General features: G+C 46.1%; 1 protein-coding gene across 1 annotated transcript; it reads right to left on the bottom strand.

Moving 5' to 3' along the window:
• Window positions 1-1,467: 1,467 nt before the first annotated feature.
• LOC111850320 (secreted frizzled-related protein 5-like) lies at window positions 1,468-15,831 on the bottom strand. The gene is made up of 3 exons (XM_023824085.2): window positions 15,121-15,831; window positions 10,167-10,244; window positions 1,468-5,416 (listed from the first exon to the last, which is right to left on the bottom strand). Exons 1-3 carry the CDS (start codon window positions 15,632-15,634, stop codon window positions 5,088-5,090), a joined length of 921 nt encoding a protein of 306 aa, XP_023679853.1. The 5' UTR covers window positions 15,635-15,831; the 3' UTR covers window positions 1,468-5,087.
• Between the last annotated feature and the right edge of the window lie 1,637 nt (window positions 15,832-17,468).

Genomic DNA, 17,468 nt, shown 5'->3' with positions numbered 1-17,468 from the left:
AAAATAATATTAGACTCACTAAGAGGAATGCAGCAGGGATTTTAGGAACTGATAGCCAGTTGTTATTAGAGGCACAATGTCACAGTGGGCCTGCGTTCATAGTAGGGTACTTCAGGGTTCAATTTTAGGACCACTGTCATTCCTAATTTACAGTAACTATATTGACACAAATATATTCAGTAAACTGGTTAAATTTGTGCATGGTGTAGCAGATACTGAACTAGCAGCACAGAGACTACAGTGGGATCTTGATTTAATTAGTGACTGGCCTGATACCTGGCAGATGAAATTTAACGTAGACAAATATAAGGTAATTCATACAGGGAGCAGAAATATAAAGTACAGATATTTTATGGATTCCACTGAAGTAAAGATAGCTGATTATGAGAAAGACCTCAGTGTGTATGTTGATGCTTCCATGGTCCCACTCTCGCCAGTGTGGGGAAGCAATTAAATAGACCAATAGGATACTGGGTTACATCTCTAGGTGTGTGGAATTTAAGTCAAGGGAGGTGATGCTAAGATTATACAATTCCTTGATAAGACCCCACCTAGAATATTGTGTGTAATTTTGGTCATCTTATCTTAAAACGGACATTGCTTCCGTAGAAGGGGTTCAACGTGGGGCTACAAGAATGATTCCTGGTCTTAAAATAATGTCGTATGAGGAGAGGTTAGCTGAGCTAAATCTGTTCAGCCATGTGCAAAGGAGACTAAAGGGGGACATGATCCAGGTATATAAGATTCTAACAGGTATAGATGCTGTTCAACTAAATAGCTACTTCAATACTAGTTCAAATATAAGAACTCGTGGTCATAGGTGGAAATTAGTTGGAGAACATTTTAAACTGGACTTGAGAAAGCATTTCTTTACACAGTGTGTGGTTGGTCTTCCTGTTTGTGTAGTGCAAACTAAAACCTTGGGTTCCTTTAAATCAGAGCTAGATAACTAACTCTGAGCTATTTATTGAGTTCTCCCCAAACGAGCTTGATGGGCCAAATGGCCTCCTCTTGTTTGTGAATCTCTTGTATGTGTAGCCAACAGAACACTGTCGGCTATGGTGACGGCTGTTCGCTGATTGGAGCCCCCCCCACCTCGCTGAGCCATAAGGATATAGAAGCTCTTTGAGTTCCTCTGGGTTCCTGAGTGTCACCAGGCACACAGATGCTCGACGGGGCAGGAAAAAAGGACGGGAAGCCATCACAGCCTTGAGATGAAGAGGCGATCTGAGGATACCCTGCCTTTCTGTGAGAAGGCCACCAGGGGGCCCCTATGGGTCACGGTGAGGGGCCACTGTCATTTTTCTCATTCCCCGCTGTGAGATTCATCCTCATTGCATCCAGGGTCGGACTCAGGCACTGGGAAACAAGGCAGTTGCTCGGCACAGGGGAGCCCAGACAAAGTCATGAAAAAAAATGCTCATATGTACAATTTATATTATAAGAATAATTACACAAGATTAAGAGTAATGTAAAAAAAAACATTTATTCAAATTAAAATATTTGTGCAGGCAGAAACATGGCCACATCTAGATATATCGAAAGAATTTGTAGTTGCCTAGGACCCCGAATTATGTGAATCATCATTTTCTTAGAATGGTTTAGCTTTGTCTAGGGCCCCTCGAAAGTTAGGTCCGACCCTTACTGAATCACGCCCTGAGTGCATTTGTGCTACTTGCGGTATCACTTGACAGAATGATTGAGCATGACTGATAAAACTCTGCTAATTGGCAGTGCAAGCCCTTCACTTCAGCTCTATGCTGGCCTTTCAGATGTGCTTATCGAGGGTGATCATGACTGACTAAAATCCTGCTGACATGCTGGGGGTTGCAGAGTGCTTAATTTTCACAGAGCAGTTTGAAGCCATGGCTGCCCTCCACCTTCCTGTCAGCCTGCCCTGACCTAACAAAGCTCCGCCTCCCATGGAGGGCGGAACTTCACTTTGCAGCTGTCAATTGGCCGATCTGCCCATCAGCCAGTTTGGGTTGTCTAATGTGATTGGGTGATTCTCAGCAGGATGTGAAGGGCATATATAAATGATTTTGCCATTGAATACGCCACGTTAAACATTTTAAATAGATGTTAGCGAAATGGGTTAATGTATAGTAGAGACAGATGGTCTTTAGAATTTTCCATTCCAATTATGAGACTGAGTTATGGGAGTAATTGCCAGCGAGGTTGCCAGATGTGGATTTCGATTTCCTGCAGAGTTTGTTTAGCTTTGCCTGTGTGTTGAGTGAGCGGTTCGGTAATGACAAACCCTGAAGACTCAGGTCCAGTAGATCCTAATGGAGTGATACATTAAAGGAGAGTTTCCATGTGCTAATTACCTGCCAGAAACAATAATTAAAGCTGTATCGACCCACACAGCCTAAGATTAAACGAGGAGACCAGCTAATCATCCCCGCAGGGAATCAGTGGCATAATTGAGTGATGATTCGTTATGGAGCACTGATGAACAACCCAGGCAAAGTACCACGGATCAGTGACAGTAATTCCGTCTTTAATTAGACCGCCATTGACCGGACCTCATTCACCCCCATCTCCCTGCTCCGTCCCACACTCTGCCTGCCTCGCTGTGCTGTGATCGATCCAGCTTTTGCCAGTTTCCTGTCAGCTCTTTGACTCCAGAACCTGGGGGGTGGGGAGGTCACGCCACAGAAACCCGTGGCTGGGGTTTGTTGCCATTTGTAAAGCTGCATTTCCAGGTTGGTGTTCTGTAAGGGAGGGTGGAACAGATGGGCAGAACGCATGGATGCTGTGAGGTTGGGTGGCAGAGGGACGCCTCGAGGCCCCTCCCCACAGAAGGCCATTTGGCCCAGATTGGCTCATGTGAGGCCTGCCCCCACCCCCCCGGGGTCACAACCCCTCCATCCTAGTATCTCCACTAAAATTAAACACCCTGTTTTTCCTCCCTGATCCTCCCACGCCCAGGCCCTGATCTCCGACCAATGTCACAGGAAAAGCTCCACCCATTTTCCAGGGTTTTACGATTTGTGTTTGGTCTGTGTGCTGCGCATTACATTGCATTTAGTTTGGCATAGCTTGTAATGAATGACTGTTTGAAGTCTCACCACCACCCCAACCCCCCGGGAGAAAAGCCTAGAGGTGCCTCCCCCAAGGTGTTAGCCATCCAATGGTTGCTGTCCTGGTTTAATAGTGCTGGGCGATGATATTTGCAACAATAGAAATGTTGTTTAGTTGCTTGGGACTTTGTGCATCCAGTACAGGCGTATGGTGGGATGGGATTCACTGTGTCTGTGTAATGATGAATTCTGCTCTTTAGAAAGTGGCTTTAGCTGAGGGAGCCTTGCAGAATCCATCTGGCCCATTGCATGGTAAAATACCTGTATTGTCATTGTCAATCCAGCCACAAGATTTGAACTGACAACCTTCCGATTATGGATACTGAGGCCTAGCTCCCAAAGCCACACACCTCTCTGTACACGCATGGCCTCTTGCTGTTCATCGCATTTCCATGACTTTGCTGCCGTTCCATGAGAAAATTAGAGGAAAATTATCCCAACGTGGCCTTTGAATAAGCTTTCGGATTTGTGTCATATCAGTATTTTATTTAAAAACGTTTTTCAGTACTGTAACTACTTACAAAAAGCTAAATAAAAAATCTTATTTTATTTTTAAGTTTTAAATTCATTTTATATTACAGAAACAGTGAACACAGATGCCTAGTCTGTAGATTGGGCGTACCATAGATGTATATTTTAAGCAAATAATATCTGTTCTAAAAAGAGAGATGATGATTTATAATGATGGTGAGCAGGGGTGGCCCACACCAGGCAGGAGCAGAGCTTGTCACGTCCCAGGCTGGAATCTTAATCATCCCATTGAGAGTAGTGTGGTGCAGACCCTCATTTGACCTGCAGGGGGCACTGTACTGTCAAACACTCCATCACTTCTGGTAGGCCACCTTTCCTTTGGGGAGAAAGGATGCTGCCATGACCATATTTCTATCTCACCTAGCTGTCATTAAAACAATCTGTTTTACATTACATATATATACAACATATATATGTAAATGTTTTATATATTTTTTTCGATATCTACAATTACAGAGATACTAATATCAGTGAATCCTTGTTGGTGCCAGTTCTGAATAGACCATGCATAGGTGTTTCTCAGTTTCTGGGTCCCATACTTGAAAACACGCATTCTCTCGGACAGAAGAGGCGTGTCATTGGTGAGCTCAGTGGCCAATCACATTTGCTTTTACTTGCATGTAAACCACCACTCACCCATCTGTCTTCTACTCCCCTTTCTCTTGAATCCCTCACTCTCCCTCGCATCATGCCCTTCTTGCACTCCCCACGTTTTTTAAATCCTCACACGTCTTTTAAATCCTTTTTGATTGAAATTACACTGCTTGGCCAAAAAAAGTCACTATTTAATCAGTACGTAAGAACCAATGATTGTCTCATTATTACAGCCCAGCAATGTTATGCTACAATACAGTGAAGTCAGCTGAGTGAATCTACTGAATGGCCAGGTTGTCCCATCAATGGATTTTTTCTTTCCTAATGGCATGGACATATTTCAGGACAATAAGTCCAAGATTCATTGGGCTTGAATTGTCAAAGGTTCAGGACCATGATGAATCATTTTCACACATGAATTGGCCACCAGAGAGACTTCACCTTAACCTCACTGAAAGTCTTTGAGATGTGCTGAAGAAGACTTTACGGAGTGGTTCAACTCACCTGTCATCAATACAAGATCCCGATGAGAAATGAATGCAAATCTGGATGTTGCGATGTTGCATAAGCACGTGGAAACAATGCATTGGCGAATGTGCACCATAATCAAAGCTAAAGGTGGTCCAACGAAATATTAAAGTGTGTGACTTTTTTTTGGCCAGGCAATGTAGATTACAGGTGACCGTTGCAGATATACTGGCATCTGATGTCATTGCCGCACAAGGATCCATTCATGTTGTAAAATATCCTATTGCATATATGGGCTAAGATGACTGTATGTCTCACGGTACTGCAAGGACAGCGCTTGACAGGAAACAGAGTCTAAAATGGCAGAAAGTTGTGTGTGATGAAGCAGCAGGGCGGTTCCTCTGGACGTCACTGGAACACGGTGTGGAAGATGGGGCAGCGATGGGACTTCATGCGCTTGATGGCGAACTTGAGCTCCTTGCTCTTCTTGTCCCACTTGTGGATGGTGGTGAGGAGCATCTGCTGGCCCACACGGCGGCCCATGATGAGGAAGCTGCCCTCCAGGCTGTCCAGCTGCGCGCAGGTGCAGTCGGCGCCATTCCTGATGCGCAGCACCAGCTTCTTCTGGTCTTTCCTGCGAAGCTCCCCCGCCTTCAGCACCTTCCACTTCTTCTGCGCCGCGATCACCTTGCGGTCGTTCCTTTCCTTCTTAACCTCCTTGATCTTCATCTTTAGCGCTGGAGTGGAGATAAGGTACATTAGTGACCTTCAGCCCATGCTGTGGGAATATTGTGGTGGCGCCTGCCTGTGCGTATGTATGGATGGATGGCCGCAGTGTCCGTTTTACAAAGGTCCTGTGGTTGTACTGCACTGGACTGACTCCTAACGCTCTATTTAAATCATGCAACTAATCCAGATGTTACAGCCAGTTCTTTTGGAGCTCGAAATGAGTATTACTTACAAAACGTTCCTCGCGTTCCCAGCGAATTAGTGGGCCTTTCACTGAACCTGTCTTTCAGGCAGACCACTAGCTCTCCGTGTGGATGTGTGAAAGCCTTTCATTCTGGCTATGTGCTGCGGCTCTGCCTTTTTTTCAGATTTCCCGTCTTTGCTATTGGATTCCAGGCTCCCTGCTGAAGGTCAGGCGACCGTGTAAATATTATATCAACTGTGAGGGCCTGAGCACCTCTGAATGGGAAACAGGGGCGCACTAGCGGTGAGCAGGACCCACAGAGACGCTCGCTGAAACTCAGTCTGCTGGCTCCAACAGAAACCTCTTTTGCAGCTCTCAGCAGAAGGTCCCTTGAAGACCGTGGAGGGCTGCACAGGGGTCACCTGAGCCCTCCGACAGGCGCCCGTCCTCATATGCAGCTGAGATATCTGCTGAGTCGGCTTTGGCCCTAGATAACCACAGCTGTGAACAAAGATACTGAAAAAGGGGCTCCGTTTATCAGCCCATGCTCTCCCCCCGCACCATGTAGTGGTACAGGTCGAAGCACAACTGTGCAATATAATTTAGACAGGTGTAACAGGGTAGGTGGGGGTGCTGAGATCTGGGTTCATAGAGTATAGCATCTATTCTAAGAGGCAGAGGAATGAAACGACTGGACGGAATGCCCTCGTCTGCCCAGTAGTGGGACGGCAAAGGTCCATCATATTGATGGAACAGTTTGAGTAGTAAATATTCATGATTATTCTGGAAGGTGTGGACCTGTGACCAATGGTAGGGATAGAGCAGGTATGCAGGCTGAGTGTTTCCAGAAGTTGGCTTTTTGATTGTATAAACCATCACTCAGAGCATAGCCCTGGGGGTCTGCACTTCGTCCAACCGGAGTGTGCTTCAGAGAGGTTCTGATTGTCCTGCCTCACTAACGTTTCTCACTAATTAGTGATTTATGGCGTTCAGTCATTTAACACCGCAGGCTTTCAGCGTGCAGACCTGGGACCCATTTAGCTCCAGTGCTAATAGTGATGTGTGTATATACTGATTATTTGGAGATGCTTAGCTCTGACCTAATGATATGTGAGACTTTTTCTGACGACTGCTATCATGGGAATGAGAAAGGAGCAACAGGCTGGATTAACTGGGATGTAACGCAGTTAGACTTTATCTCCGAGATCTCCAGGTCATGCTCAGGGACGGATTCCAGTCTTGGGTGATGGACTGCTAATGACGCCTTGATTTGAGGTGGGCCTGGAGCTTGTGAGGGAGAGCTACCTGCAAACCTGTCCAGAAAAGGACAGAAGTGGTACCATGTGTGGGAGTGTATTCAGAGGCCCAGAGCCAGCAGGGGTGGTGAGCGGTGGTGCCCCCACATAGCAGCCAGGAAAAGCCTTCACTGGGGGAGGGTGGTCCTGCTCTGGCCAGACAATGCTGCAATGTCTGGGTCCAGACTCCTTATACGAATTGACCCCAGGGGGGATCTGGTTCTGATAGCCTATACACCCTGTTCCAGTTCTGCTCCCAATCAACCCCCTCCTTTGCAACATTAACAGCCAATAGCATTCTAGGCCTCAGCCACCAATCTGATGGTAATTTTTTTCTTCTCTTGCCTGTCAGCTCTCACTAGCCAATTAGATGGGCCAGGTATCACCAGTATGATCATCACATCTATTGACAGCTGCAGTTTATCTGCTATTGTCTAGGAGAAAAAAAAAAAAGATTCTTTGGATTTTGTTCCTGCTTAGAATAACATTTTTGCCAATTTACTTCGATGTGGACAAACATCACAGTCAATGCACAGGGGGCTTAGTGATTGATGTCGCATTCAAGAGAGAGCGGGGCAGACCACAAAAACCAAACAGCGATGACGCAAAGCAGGCTCGTTCTGAAAGGAGATCAGGCACTGCATGTGCTCCTTCTCCAACCCTGCACACTTTACCCACAACATAAGTCACACTGCCCCCTGTCAGGCTCCCTGAGAAATTACACCTACGCTCCATTCACTTTATGTCAAGGCTTCATCTATCATGGCTCCTGAGTTATAGGCAAACGTCTTCACGTCCTGGTATGTACTACAAATAACCTTTCACCATATGTTTTAATGTTATTTATCACTTTTATAACCTACCAGAAGTGTTTTCTAATATACCCCGTGGGAGTAAGTAACAGAGTCTTTCATCACACAAATGATCGCACCGGTCATCTGCAGGAGGGCTGTAGTAGGAAATCAGCAGTAACTCCACTGCTTTTGGCTGCATCACTTGCACTGTCATCTTACACGGGAACTACTTTAGGGGCAGTTTCAAGACTGAACCTTTGGGGGTGGGGGGGGGGCAGTTGAGTTGCCACTTTTAGGGTTCCCAACAATAAAATTTGCCGGGGCAGGGGGGGATGTAAAATTTGTATGGAATGTGCATGAAAGTATGCGACAAATCGCTAAATGGATTTAGAAAATAATTCAAGTGTGAGAGTCTGAAGAAGATGTCATCCACTGATGTGAAACAGCGTAACTTACTGGTACCTGAAAAGCCAAAACACACCACCAAAGCGAAGTACCAGTGTCAGTGTTGCTGTCACATGCGCCGTGTCACGTTCAGTAGGCATGCCGGGGCATGTCATGCCAAGGTGCTGAGGAATGGAGTTGCCCTCTAGCTGCCAGGCAGGTAAACCTGACAGGTTCCTCTGTCTGAGAGATATTATCTCTGCTGTGCAGAAACCCTGTTCTGTTCTTGTGATGAGTGGTTGGTGATGTATAAATGCGAGTTATTTCACTGCTGATGTGACGCATGGAAGTGAGACTTATGTCATAAGGACGCTCTTAATTCATTTATTTTCTGCATGCTGTACTTTACTGCCTGTCCAGTAGGCAGTTCATCTTTTCCCACAGTGCTAAACATGATTTATAACAGCAACACTCAACTTCATCTTTTTATCTTTATGGCTGTTAGCGGAGCAGTCTGCAGACATTTCTACAGCCCTCCGCTTTCTTCACTTTGGGAAGTCCACACAAAGGACCGATTGTCTTTATCTCTGGATATTTCAAAGAGCTTCTCTCAGAATGATTAAAGTTTGCATATGAACATCTGATAACAAAACGGTTTGTAGGACTTATAAGGAATTATAAAAGCATGTCCCAAAAATCAGCCTTTGGACACTGAGGAAGAGAAATAAATAAGATAAACCCAGTAGGATGTCTTATTGTTCTTTTCACACTATTCGTTCTTAGTTTTTGGCCGCTGGAATAGGATGATTAGTAGGTCAGTAACTGTTGTAGCTTCCCGTCTATATCAACCTAACTGCAGTGAAAACAAGGAGCTGGGTGATGGAAAGCTGGTACATTTCGGTGAAAACTGTAAGCCATCAAAAAGTCTCCTTATGCTGCTATTATTATTATTACTGCAAAATAACACTAGCAGTTAAACAGACTCACTGAGTCACAAAATGCATAACTGAAGGCTCCATTGATCTGATAACTTAGACAAAAAATGCTGGGGGCATGTCGCATCTGGTTGACTTACCTCAGCCATTTTGGACGCAAATGACAGCAGTGTCTCAGAACTACTTCTCCACTGGGGGTCAAAGCATATCCCCCTGGTGTATTCATTTATAAGCCAGAAATGAAGGCTGAGTAACATCTTTCAGTGTGTAAACAAAGGCTGGGTAACATCTTTCAGTGTGTAAACAAAGGCTGGGTAACATCTTTCATTGTGTAAACAATGGCCACGTAACATCTTTCAGTGTGTAAACAATGGCCAGGTAACATCTTTCAGTGTGTAAACAAAGGCCGGGTAACATCTTTCAGTGTGTAAACAAAGGCCGGGTAACATCTTTCAGTGTGTAAACAATGGCCGGGAAACATCTTTCAGTGTGTAAACAAAGGCTGGGTAACATCTTTCATTGTGTAAACAATGGCCGGGTAACATCTTTCAGTGTGTCAACAAAGGCCGGGTAACATCTTTCAGTGTGTAAACAATGGCCGGGTAACATCTTTCAGTGTGTAAACAAAGGCCGGGTAACATCTTTCAGTGTGTAAACAAAGGCCGGGTAACATCTTTCAGTGTGTAAACAATGGCCGGGTAACATCTTTCAGTGTGCAAACAAAGGCCGGGTAACATCTTTCAGTGTGCAAACAAAGGCTGGGTAACATCTTTCAGTGCGCAAACAAAGGCTGGGTAATGCCTTTCTCTGTGTAAACCAGGGGTGCTCAGTTGGCGGACTGACATACAATTTAATCTGGACCATGCAATGGATTCCCACCACGCTCAACCAACCACTCACTGGTCAGCAGAGAAATGTACTGGTGTGGACCTTCCCCATGTTTGGTGATATCTACCCCCCCTTCCCCACAGGAAACTTTTACTGGGGGCAGTGGACCTTGGATTAGTTTCGCTGATGGAATCTGGACCTCATAGAAAAATAATTGACTACCCCTGGTGTACACTATGACTAGATGACATTTTTCAGTGTAAAATATGGCTTGGAAATATCATGGTATGTAACGAGGTACATAAACTGTGTTGTTTGTGTTACTGTCAGACTCTCACCGAAATCAGAGGCACAAAAGTGATCCAGGATGGTGTCTGTCTTCAGCTCACTGTCACAAGGTGGGCAGACTTCGGAAGCTGAGGGGAGAGGAAGGAGTGAAGTCAAGGTCACCATTTTGAGGTGCATCTGTTACATCCTATTAAGGAAGATGCTCTGGACAACATTAATAAACTGATGTAAATTTTCTTGAGTAAGTGATAAATCAGAAAGTGTCTACTATATGGAGTATGTAATAAACAATGGTAGATGGCAGTTACTTTTTGTCAGTTTCAACTTATTTCACGGAAGATTGTGATTCTTTTTGAAAAAATGGAGGGGAACCAATTATTTTGGCCATAGTTGTAGATGCAGAAGGAAGTAATTTGTGCATGTCCCGTTTTTAAATGTCTGCAGATAACATAAGTTTCTGTTGTGACGGAAAGATTTGTGTGTGTATTTCTGGTAGATCGCAGCGGGATCTGTCTTACGATGGAGCCAGCAGGCCTCCTGTTGAGTTTTAGGGTTGTCGAAATGTTGTGATGTCCTCACCTCCTCATGTAGCTTTGCTAACATGCAGGCCTTGAACATCCTTAGGTTTGGACGGGTATAGTAGTAGAGGGCAAACAGTTATTAATGATAAACGTAACTGCCATGTGGAGAGACTCAGCAAGTCGTGGTATAGAAATGCATGGGACGTACTGTAGCTTGTTCATGCTTTAAAGCAGCAGCAGATACTATCTGTTCCTTCGCTTTCTTCTTCATAATACTGATATGAAGCCTAACTCAAAGAAACAAGGTGAATTCAGCCTTGTCTCTGTTCCTCTCATGCAGGTGACAATATGGGCCAATAGGCAGCTAATGGAGGTCGTTCTCAGGTCTGGAGAGGAGTAGAGGATGCAGAGAGGAGGCAGTCCAGGAAAATGGTGCTGAGATTCCTCCCTGAGAGGTATCTGAACCCCAGGAGCTGGAGCTGGGCTTTGGTGTGAGCTGCAGGCCATCTTCAACTTGGCAAGCAGGTAAAAACCCTTTACATCTCAGTCCTCTTGCCTTTATCTTAGGAACGGCTTGGGAATGGGACTTTAAGTCTGTGATCTACAGGGGTCATCATCTGGATTTATGGCCTGAAACGCGTTAGGTCTTCCAGAGGTACCAACAGACGCGAAGAGAAGCAGAGCTGGATGCCAGGGGACAGAGACACGTCACTGTGTTGCTCTGATGAGCATAACTCACAGCCATCCTCTCCATATCTTGCCTAGCTGGAAGATCTTCCCTATCATGGCAAATTTCACTGGTGATATCCGGTCCTCCTCTAGGTGTTATTTACAGTCGCATGTTGCCCTAAAACCCCAATAATATGTGTTCTGTGTCCTGTCCGGCCCTGAATAAAGTGTAACATGATGCCACGTCTTCTCCTCTGGCCCTAATACAAAAGGCACACAGAGATCATGCATACGGCCCAGTCATACCCGTCAGGCAGGCTTGCTGTAACTAATACGGCATCTGGCACGGCGGTGTGGACGATGGCACTGCCAGGGAGTGCCGAGGAGTCGTGAGACTTCAGTCTTGGACTGTGAAGGCCCCATGGGGGTAGAGGGGCATGAGCCGCTGGCACGGGATGACCACAGCCTCCGGCGCTCTTTGCGTTCCCCCGAGTGAGTCTGGAATGCTGTGAAACCTGGCTCGCACATCTACACTAAGCAAGGTAGCCACATGCCATGTTTAGGTCTTGAGGGCTTGGATCTCTCTCAGTTGTTTTGCCGGTGGTGGTGGCTGTAGACATGCATGTTATGTCTGAGTCGGCCATCATTCGAAAGGGGCCAACTGCCAAGATGGCGGACTGCTTGGAGGCGGGCCAGTGGACCTGTCAGTCACCCGGTGGCCAAATGGTGGTGCCCGCAGACATTAACGCTCTTGCTTAACGTCCTCCAGGTGCTATGTTACAGTATGGCACTTTCAAGGACCAGAGGTACACCCAGCCTTGTGTAGGGTGGGGAAGGGCAGGGAGATGGGGGCAGGGCTTTGGCTGGCTGATGGAGCAGGGTGCAATGTCCCCGTCACTGAACTCTCTGATTCATGCTGCATGCTCACACTGCACGTCCCTTTTCCCTTCCTGTTTAATTGCACATCTAGAACCTACACTACAGAAATTTTTAAGGCACATTGGGGGACACTATTTTCCAACCCAGAATGATGGGCAACGATACTTAACATAAAGCCTTACTGCTCCTGAATAAAACACAGCGTGTAATTTATGTCATGAATCTGAGTAACTGTGCCGTTTGTGCAGAAAGATAAGGTCGAAATGGTCCCCTGGCCTTCCACGGTGACCACTGAAAATATGACGCCTATTACCGTTGTAGGAAGCCTTATAAATAAAGCTAGCAGTTTTATGCGGCAAAGTGAGTGTAAGTTTAAGGTAAACGAAGCAGCTGGCCTCTTGCTGCCTTCTGCGGCCAGCCTGCTTTGTGGTTTTCACTCGGGCTGTCCAGCAGTAGCTCTACAGCAGCTGTTAAGCTTGGGGGATCGCTTTACACAACAGTGTAAGGGAGCCACAAGCAGTAGTGATGGAATGGGCTTTATGGAGATTATTTAAGGAAGGTCATTTAGGACACAATGAGTGAAAAGGGAAATTCTGTGAGGTACATCTATTCAGTAAATGAAGCCCCAAATCAAAGGCTGGTCCTGTCTCCCAGTTGAAATGCAAACGGGGGGAGTCTCTCTAAACTGAACCACATACAGAACTGTGCAAAAGTCTTGGGCAGTCGTGGAGAATGATGTTTAAATGCTCTCCTAAGTCACCCCAATATTTGCACCAACCCATATATATTCTGACCCACCCACTAGCGCTGTCTTGTATGGCTAATCTATACCTCACTGACTTAAAGTCATGAAGTATTTAAATACATTTATTAAGTGAGGTTCTAATAATTTGGGTTCCCCTGAGGACAGGTTTGGTACAGTAACAGGTTTGGTAACTGAAGTAGTGTAACTTTTTGAGAAAAGAAGAAATTAGTTAGTTTTTATTGTGTTACTCTCAATATGCATATATTCTTTTGTTAATTTGTGTTTTTTTGTTTTGGGCAAATATATATTTACTACCCAGATAAATAGCCTTAAACATTTCCTTTGACTGCCTAAGACTCTTAGCGCAGTACTATATGTGACCAGTTTTCTAAGCATGATGTTTGGTTAATCGGATCTCCCTGAGGCTGGGCTGGAGCAGCACATAGAGCAGAGTTCCCTGAACATCCCCTACAGGTTATTTTTCTGTGACCTTCTCACTGCCCCAATCAGAGAGTCTGTTGCCAGTGTTCACTCCTCACTTTGTGCATCTGACATTGAATTTCATCTGTCTGCCTTAGTTTCTGCGATGAATAACTTCATCCAAAATTAAAGCGTTTGTCTCTGTCTACTAAGGCTTGATCTTTTTTGGAATCAGAGGCTGATGACTTTGCTTAGCAGCCTTACGTGGGGCTGTTAGTCAGTTCCCTCTATAATCCATGCTCTCTTACTCCATGAGTCTGTGGATTCATCCTGTCTTCTGACATGTATGATCCCATGTCCTACATGCACGCATAACCCCGTCTTTAATATATACACAGGTAGAAGGCTCCTACATACATTTGACAGATGGCAGCAGAAGAGGCTGTTCCTTTCTGCATAACATCCTAGACCCTGAGATGTGTGTGTCTGCTGGTTTGTTTGTTCTGACGTACGTCCAGCTTTGTCGCAGTGTGATTTATTTATCTTCATGCTTCTTTTAATCAGGGTGACTTACAGACCATATGTGATACCATTTGTGTATCGTGAGTCTAACCTTTTATTTCATTGTGGATGCCTGTGAGGGTCTCTATGTGTGTCCTTGTCCCATAATACCGTGAGTGCCAGGCCAAAAGGGAGACCCCAGTCGCCATCACACTATGGCATTCACCCCCACCCCAAGTGCCCAGCCATTTGTAGGCACTCCCCCGACTGTACTTTGCCGGCTTCCTACACCCACTTCCCCTCCCATCTCCCTGGCACCCTATTGCATCATCCTGCCATGCTGACGCTTATTCACCTTCCTTACTAATTAGCTTCTCGGCTAATCAGCCACCGACTGCCAAGCGAGTGAAAGGACAGAGCAGCCGTGCTCACAGCTGGATGTGTCCCCTCCACATTCCTGAAGAGATTTTTATAATGAAAATAGAGCTTTTGAAAAAGCCATTTCTATAGAGCCAAACCCTAACTTAACACAGAAAAAAACGGAAGCATTTTCTCTGTTACTACAAAACTACACCTATATTGCCTATAATTAACCTGTTTCATATTCATACAATGGTCAGAATAGTTAACAAGTACAAGCTCAGTTTTAAAACTCAGAATATGTGTAAACTTAATAAGTATTTTTGATTACTGGTCACTCCATAAAGATGAGGTAAAATATCCTCCTGAGAGCCGACCTATTCATTTATGTCCATTGTAGTGGACATTGTATTTTTGCATTTATTTTTTCACTGATGTTGGGAAACATATTTATTCTTGTTGTGCACTAAAGAGGACATGCTGTGAAATTAAAATAAGAATAAATTTGAAAAAATCTAAACTGTAAGATGTCTTATTTCCTCCAAAGACAAATAACCTACAATTGAAGGACACTTTTTTCCTTGGGTCTCAGGAGGATATACTGCATATGAAGTAACTTTAAACCCACCAAACCCGACTGATTCACTGTGGATTTGTGAGGACTTCAGCTCTGCAATGAAAGTCTTGTTTAAAATGATCTAATGCCCTGAAACGCGTGGTGGAAGCTCCGCTCTTCCCGCACTCACACTGATGCCTTAGGAACACCTTCCTACAGGTGACTTATCTGAGCACCTTTATGAGCTCCGAGATTCCTCACATATCTTCTTATATTCCTGTGTGACGGAGCAAGTACCTCACATTCAGACAGGGATTCTTTCATGCCCCCCCCCCCCGGCAGGGTATCTGTACCTGGAGTTGGTGCCACTTGCTGGCCGGCGAACTGCTCAGGGATGCAGAGGTCATTGTCATTGGGGAACTTGTGGCACTGCAGCATCTCGGGCCAGGGGAAGCCGTATGTCTCCATGACGGGGGCGCAGCTGTTGCGCACAGCCTCGCAGAGCGAGCGGCATGGGAAGATGGGCTGGTCCAGGCACACAGGCGCGAACAGCGAGCACAGGAAGACCTGTGTGTTGCTGTGGCAGCGCTTGGCCAGCAGGGGCACCCAGCTGCCGGCCTGCTGCCGCACCTCCTGCATGCTCTCGTGCTCCAGCAGGTTGGGCAGCCGCATGCGCTTGTAGCCCACGCTGTGGCACAGCCGCAGGTCGGCCGGGATATCCACACACTGCGGCTGCTTGGCGTGGAAGTGCCCGCTCTGGACGTTGTCTGCCTGCCAGGTGTAATAGTCGTAATCCTCGGCGGCCCAGGTGAGGAGGGTCAGGCTTAGCACCTGTGTCAGCAGAGCACCGCTTCGCATGTGCGCCATCTTCTGGCTGAAGAGCAGAAAAATGATAGAAAAATGGAATTATTAAAAAAAAAAAACTATGTGCGTTTGCAGCAGGCGTTGGTAATCCCGTCAGGGACAGAGCTCTGACTGCAGCCCCGCTGCGCTCAGGTGCTTTACAGACTCTCTGCTCTGTTCTGCCAGGTCCTCTAAGGTTCACCTAGTGTATAAGAGGCAGCGGAGAGCTCCGACTCCCAATGCCAGCCCCCTCTACAGCCTGGTGCTAGTCTCCTCCTCCCACTCCCCATGCCCCGCCTTCCTTATTCCTCCTCCGACCAGTCACACCGCAGGGAGGCGTGGCCTCTGCCTAGTTGGACACTCCCCTCCCCCAGCCTGCACTACTTGAGTCCGTCACAGGCTTTCCTGGAGCACAATGCTTGCGCAGGCCATCGCTCTGCTTATTCTTTTCTCTCTTCTCGTTCTCACAGGCTGACTCACAGGCATTCTCCTCTCACATAATCCCCCTTTTGCCTACAGCCCCCCTCCCGATTAGGAAGTAAACGGTTTTAAAATGAAAGGGTTTCACGGCGATGAGGTCCCCGGCAGCCACAAGCTAGCCTATATGAAATATGCTAATGTGGCTCCTGGCCTGTGAATGGCTCTGACCCCAGCTCTGTCTCTTTCCATCAGTCCCAGTCACACTGAGGGGCCCAGGCCCGGGCGTGCGGGGGCCCGACCGCAGGGGGCCAGCAAAACGGGCCTTTTCATGGCACAAATGCCGCAGGGAACTTGCTTTCGTCGACAGGTAGTTTAAACATGCTGCCCTTCCTCATGACCTTGAGTTTCTAAGGAAGTCCACTGTGGTCAGTATGACGGGCGTGTTTTTAATCTGTGACATTGACAGTGAAACTAATTTCAGCAGTTTATACTTATTCAGGGTTTTCAAAAAGGATGCAGAGAGGAAAAATTATTTTCAAGTAAAAATTAAGGAATAAAGTTGCTTTTCTCTGCAAAGTTTGTCTGCTTGATCCTGCACATATTCGCATTTATGTAACAGTCTGGAATGGTAAGTCTCCTGAAGTCTATAACGCCCCCTACTGACAGTGTTGTCAGTCTGCAGCATCAACAGGATACATGTAGGTGACTTTGAAGGGAAAACTCGACCCTGGAAGTTTGGGAGTATAAGCACACATTTACATTTTTTATACATGGCTTTGTATGTATATGCATTACACGGGTGCCCAAGAAATGAGGGCAAAATAGCGGCGAGTCACCATGGAAACAGCGTAGCCCCCATGATTGTGCTGTAATGTTTTTGTTGCTTGTTGACCAGTAATACAGTGCAATAAAATAGCGATAAGGCGAATGGGATGTGTAGCGTTCCTAAAGCACTTATTAACCAAGGGCTACAGAGGTTCAAGCTGAACTTGATTATAACTAGGGGGGGGGGTGTAATTCGGTGGATTAACTGTCTGTATGGTCAGAGGGTCATGGGTTGGAGCCCCAGGCTTGGTAGAATCGTCACTTCTCCAGTGGGCCTTTGAACAAGGCCCTTATCCCCCCCCCCCCCCCAAAATTTTCCTGGGTGCCAGATAAATGTCCTGACTCTGTGCTCAGACCAAGATTCACTCTCAACTGTATATATGTGCTTGTGTCTCAAAGCAGCGCTAGATAGGTTATGTGAAAAGCAGCATTCCATTGCACTTGTACAAATGGCAAGTAAAGAATCGTCTCATTCATTCTTTCTATTAAAATTCCATAACAATCAAAGTAACCTGAATTGGATGTGCAGACCGGTCTTGGTGTGGTCCCGCACATCCTTTCCTGCCCTAGCTGTGTGTTTTTGTATGGAAAAGTCTTTGAATGGTTGTGGCCA

The sequence above is a fragment of the Paramormyrops kingsleyae genome, chromosome 3 (genome assembly GCF_048594095.1).
Source record: "Paramormyrops kingsleyae isolate MSU_618 chromosome 3, PKINGS_0.4, whole genome shotgun sequence".
In the NCBI taxonomy this organism is placed as follows: domain Eukaryota; kingdom Metazoa; phylum Chordata; class Actinopteri; order Osteoglossiformes; family Mormyridae; genus Paramormyrops; species Paramormyrops kingsleyae.
Note: the sequence above shows the minus strand (reverse complement) of the source record. Positions and strands in the feature narration are given on the sequence as shown.

Excerpts from the sequence above, each read along its gene's own strand:
- LOC111850320 (XM_023824085.2), bottom strand. The coding sequence starts at position 15,634 with ATGGCGCACATGCGAAGCGGTGCTCTGCTGACACAGGTGCTAAGCCTG. Across the intron at positions 10,245-15,120 it reads GCAAGTGGCACCAACTCCAG|CTTCCGAAGTCTGCCCACCT; the intron begins GTACAGATACCC and ends CTCTCCCCTCAG. Across the intron at positions 5,417-10,166 it reads CTTTTGTGCCTCTGATTTCG|CGCTAAAGATGAAGATCAAG; the intron begins GTGAGAGTCTGA and ends TCTCCACTCCAG.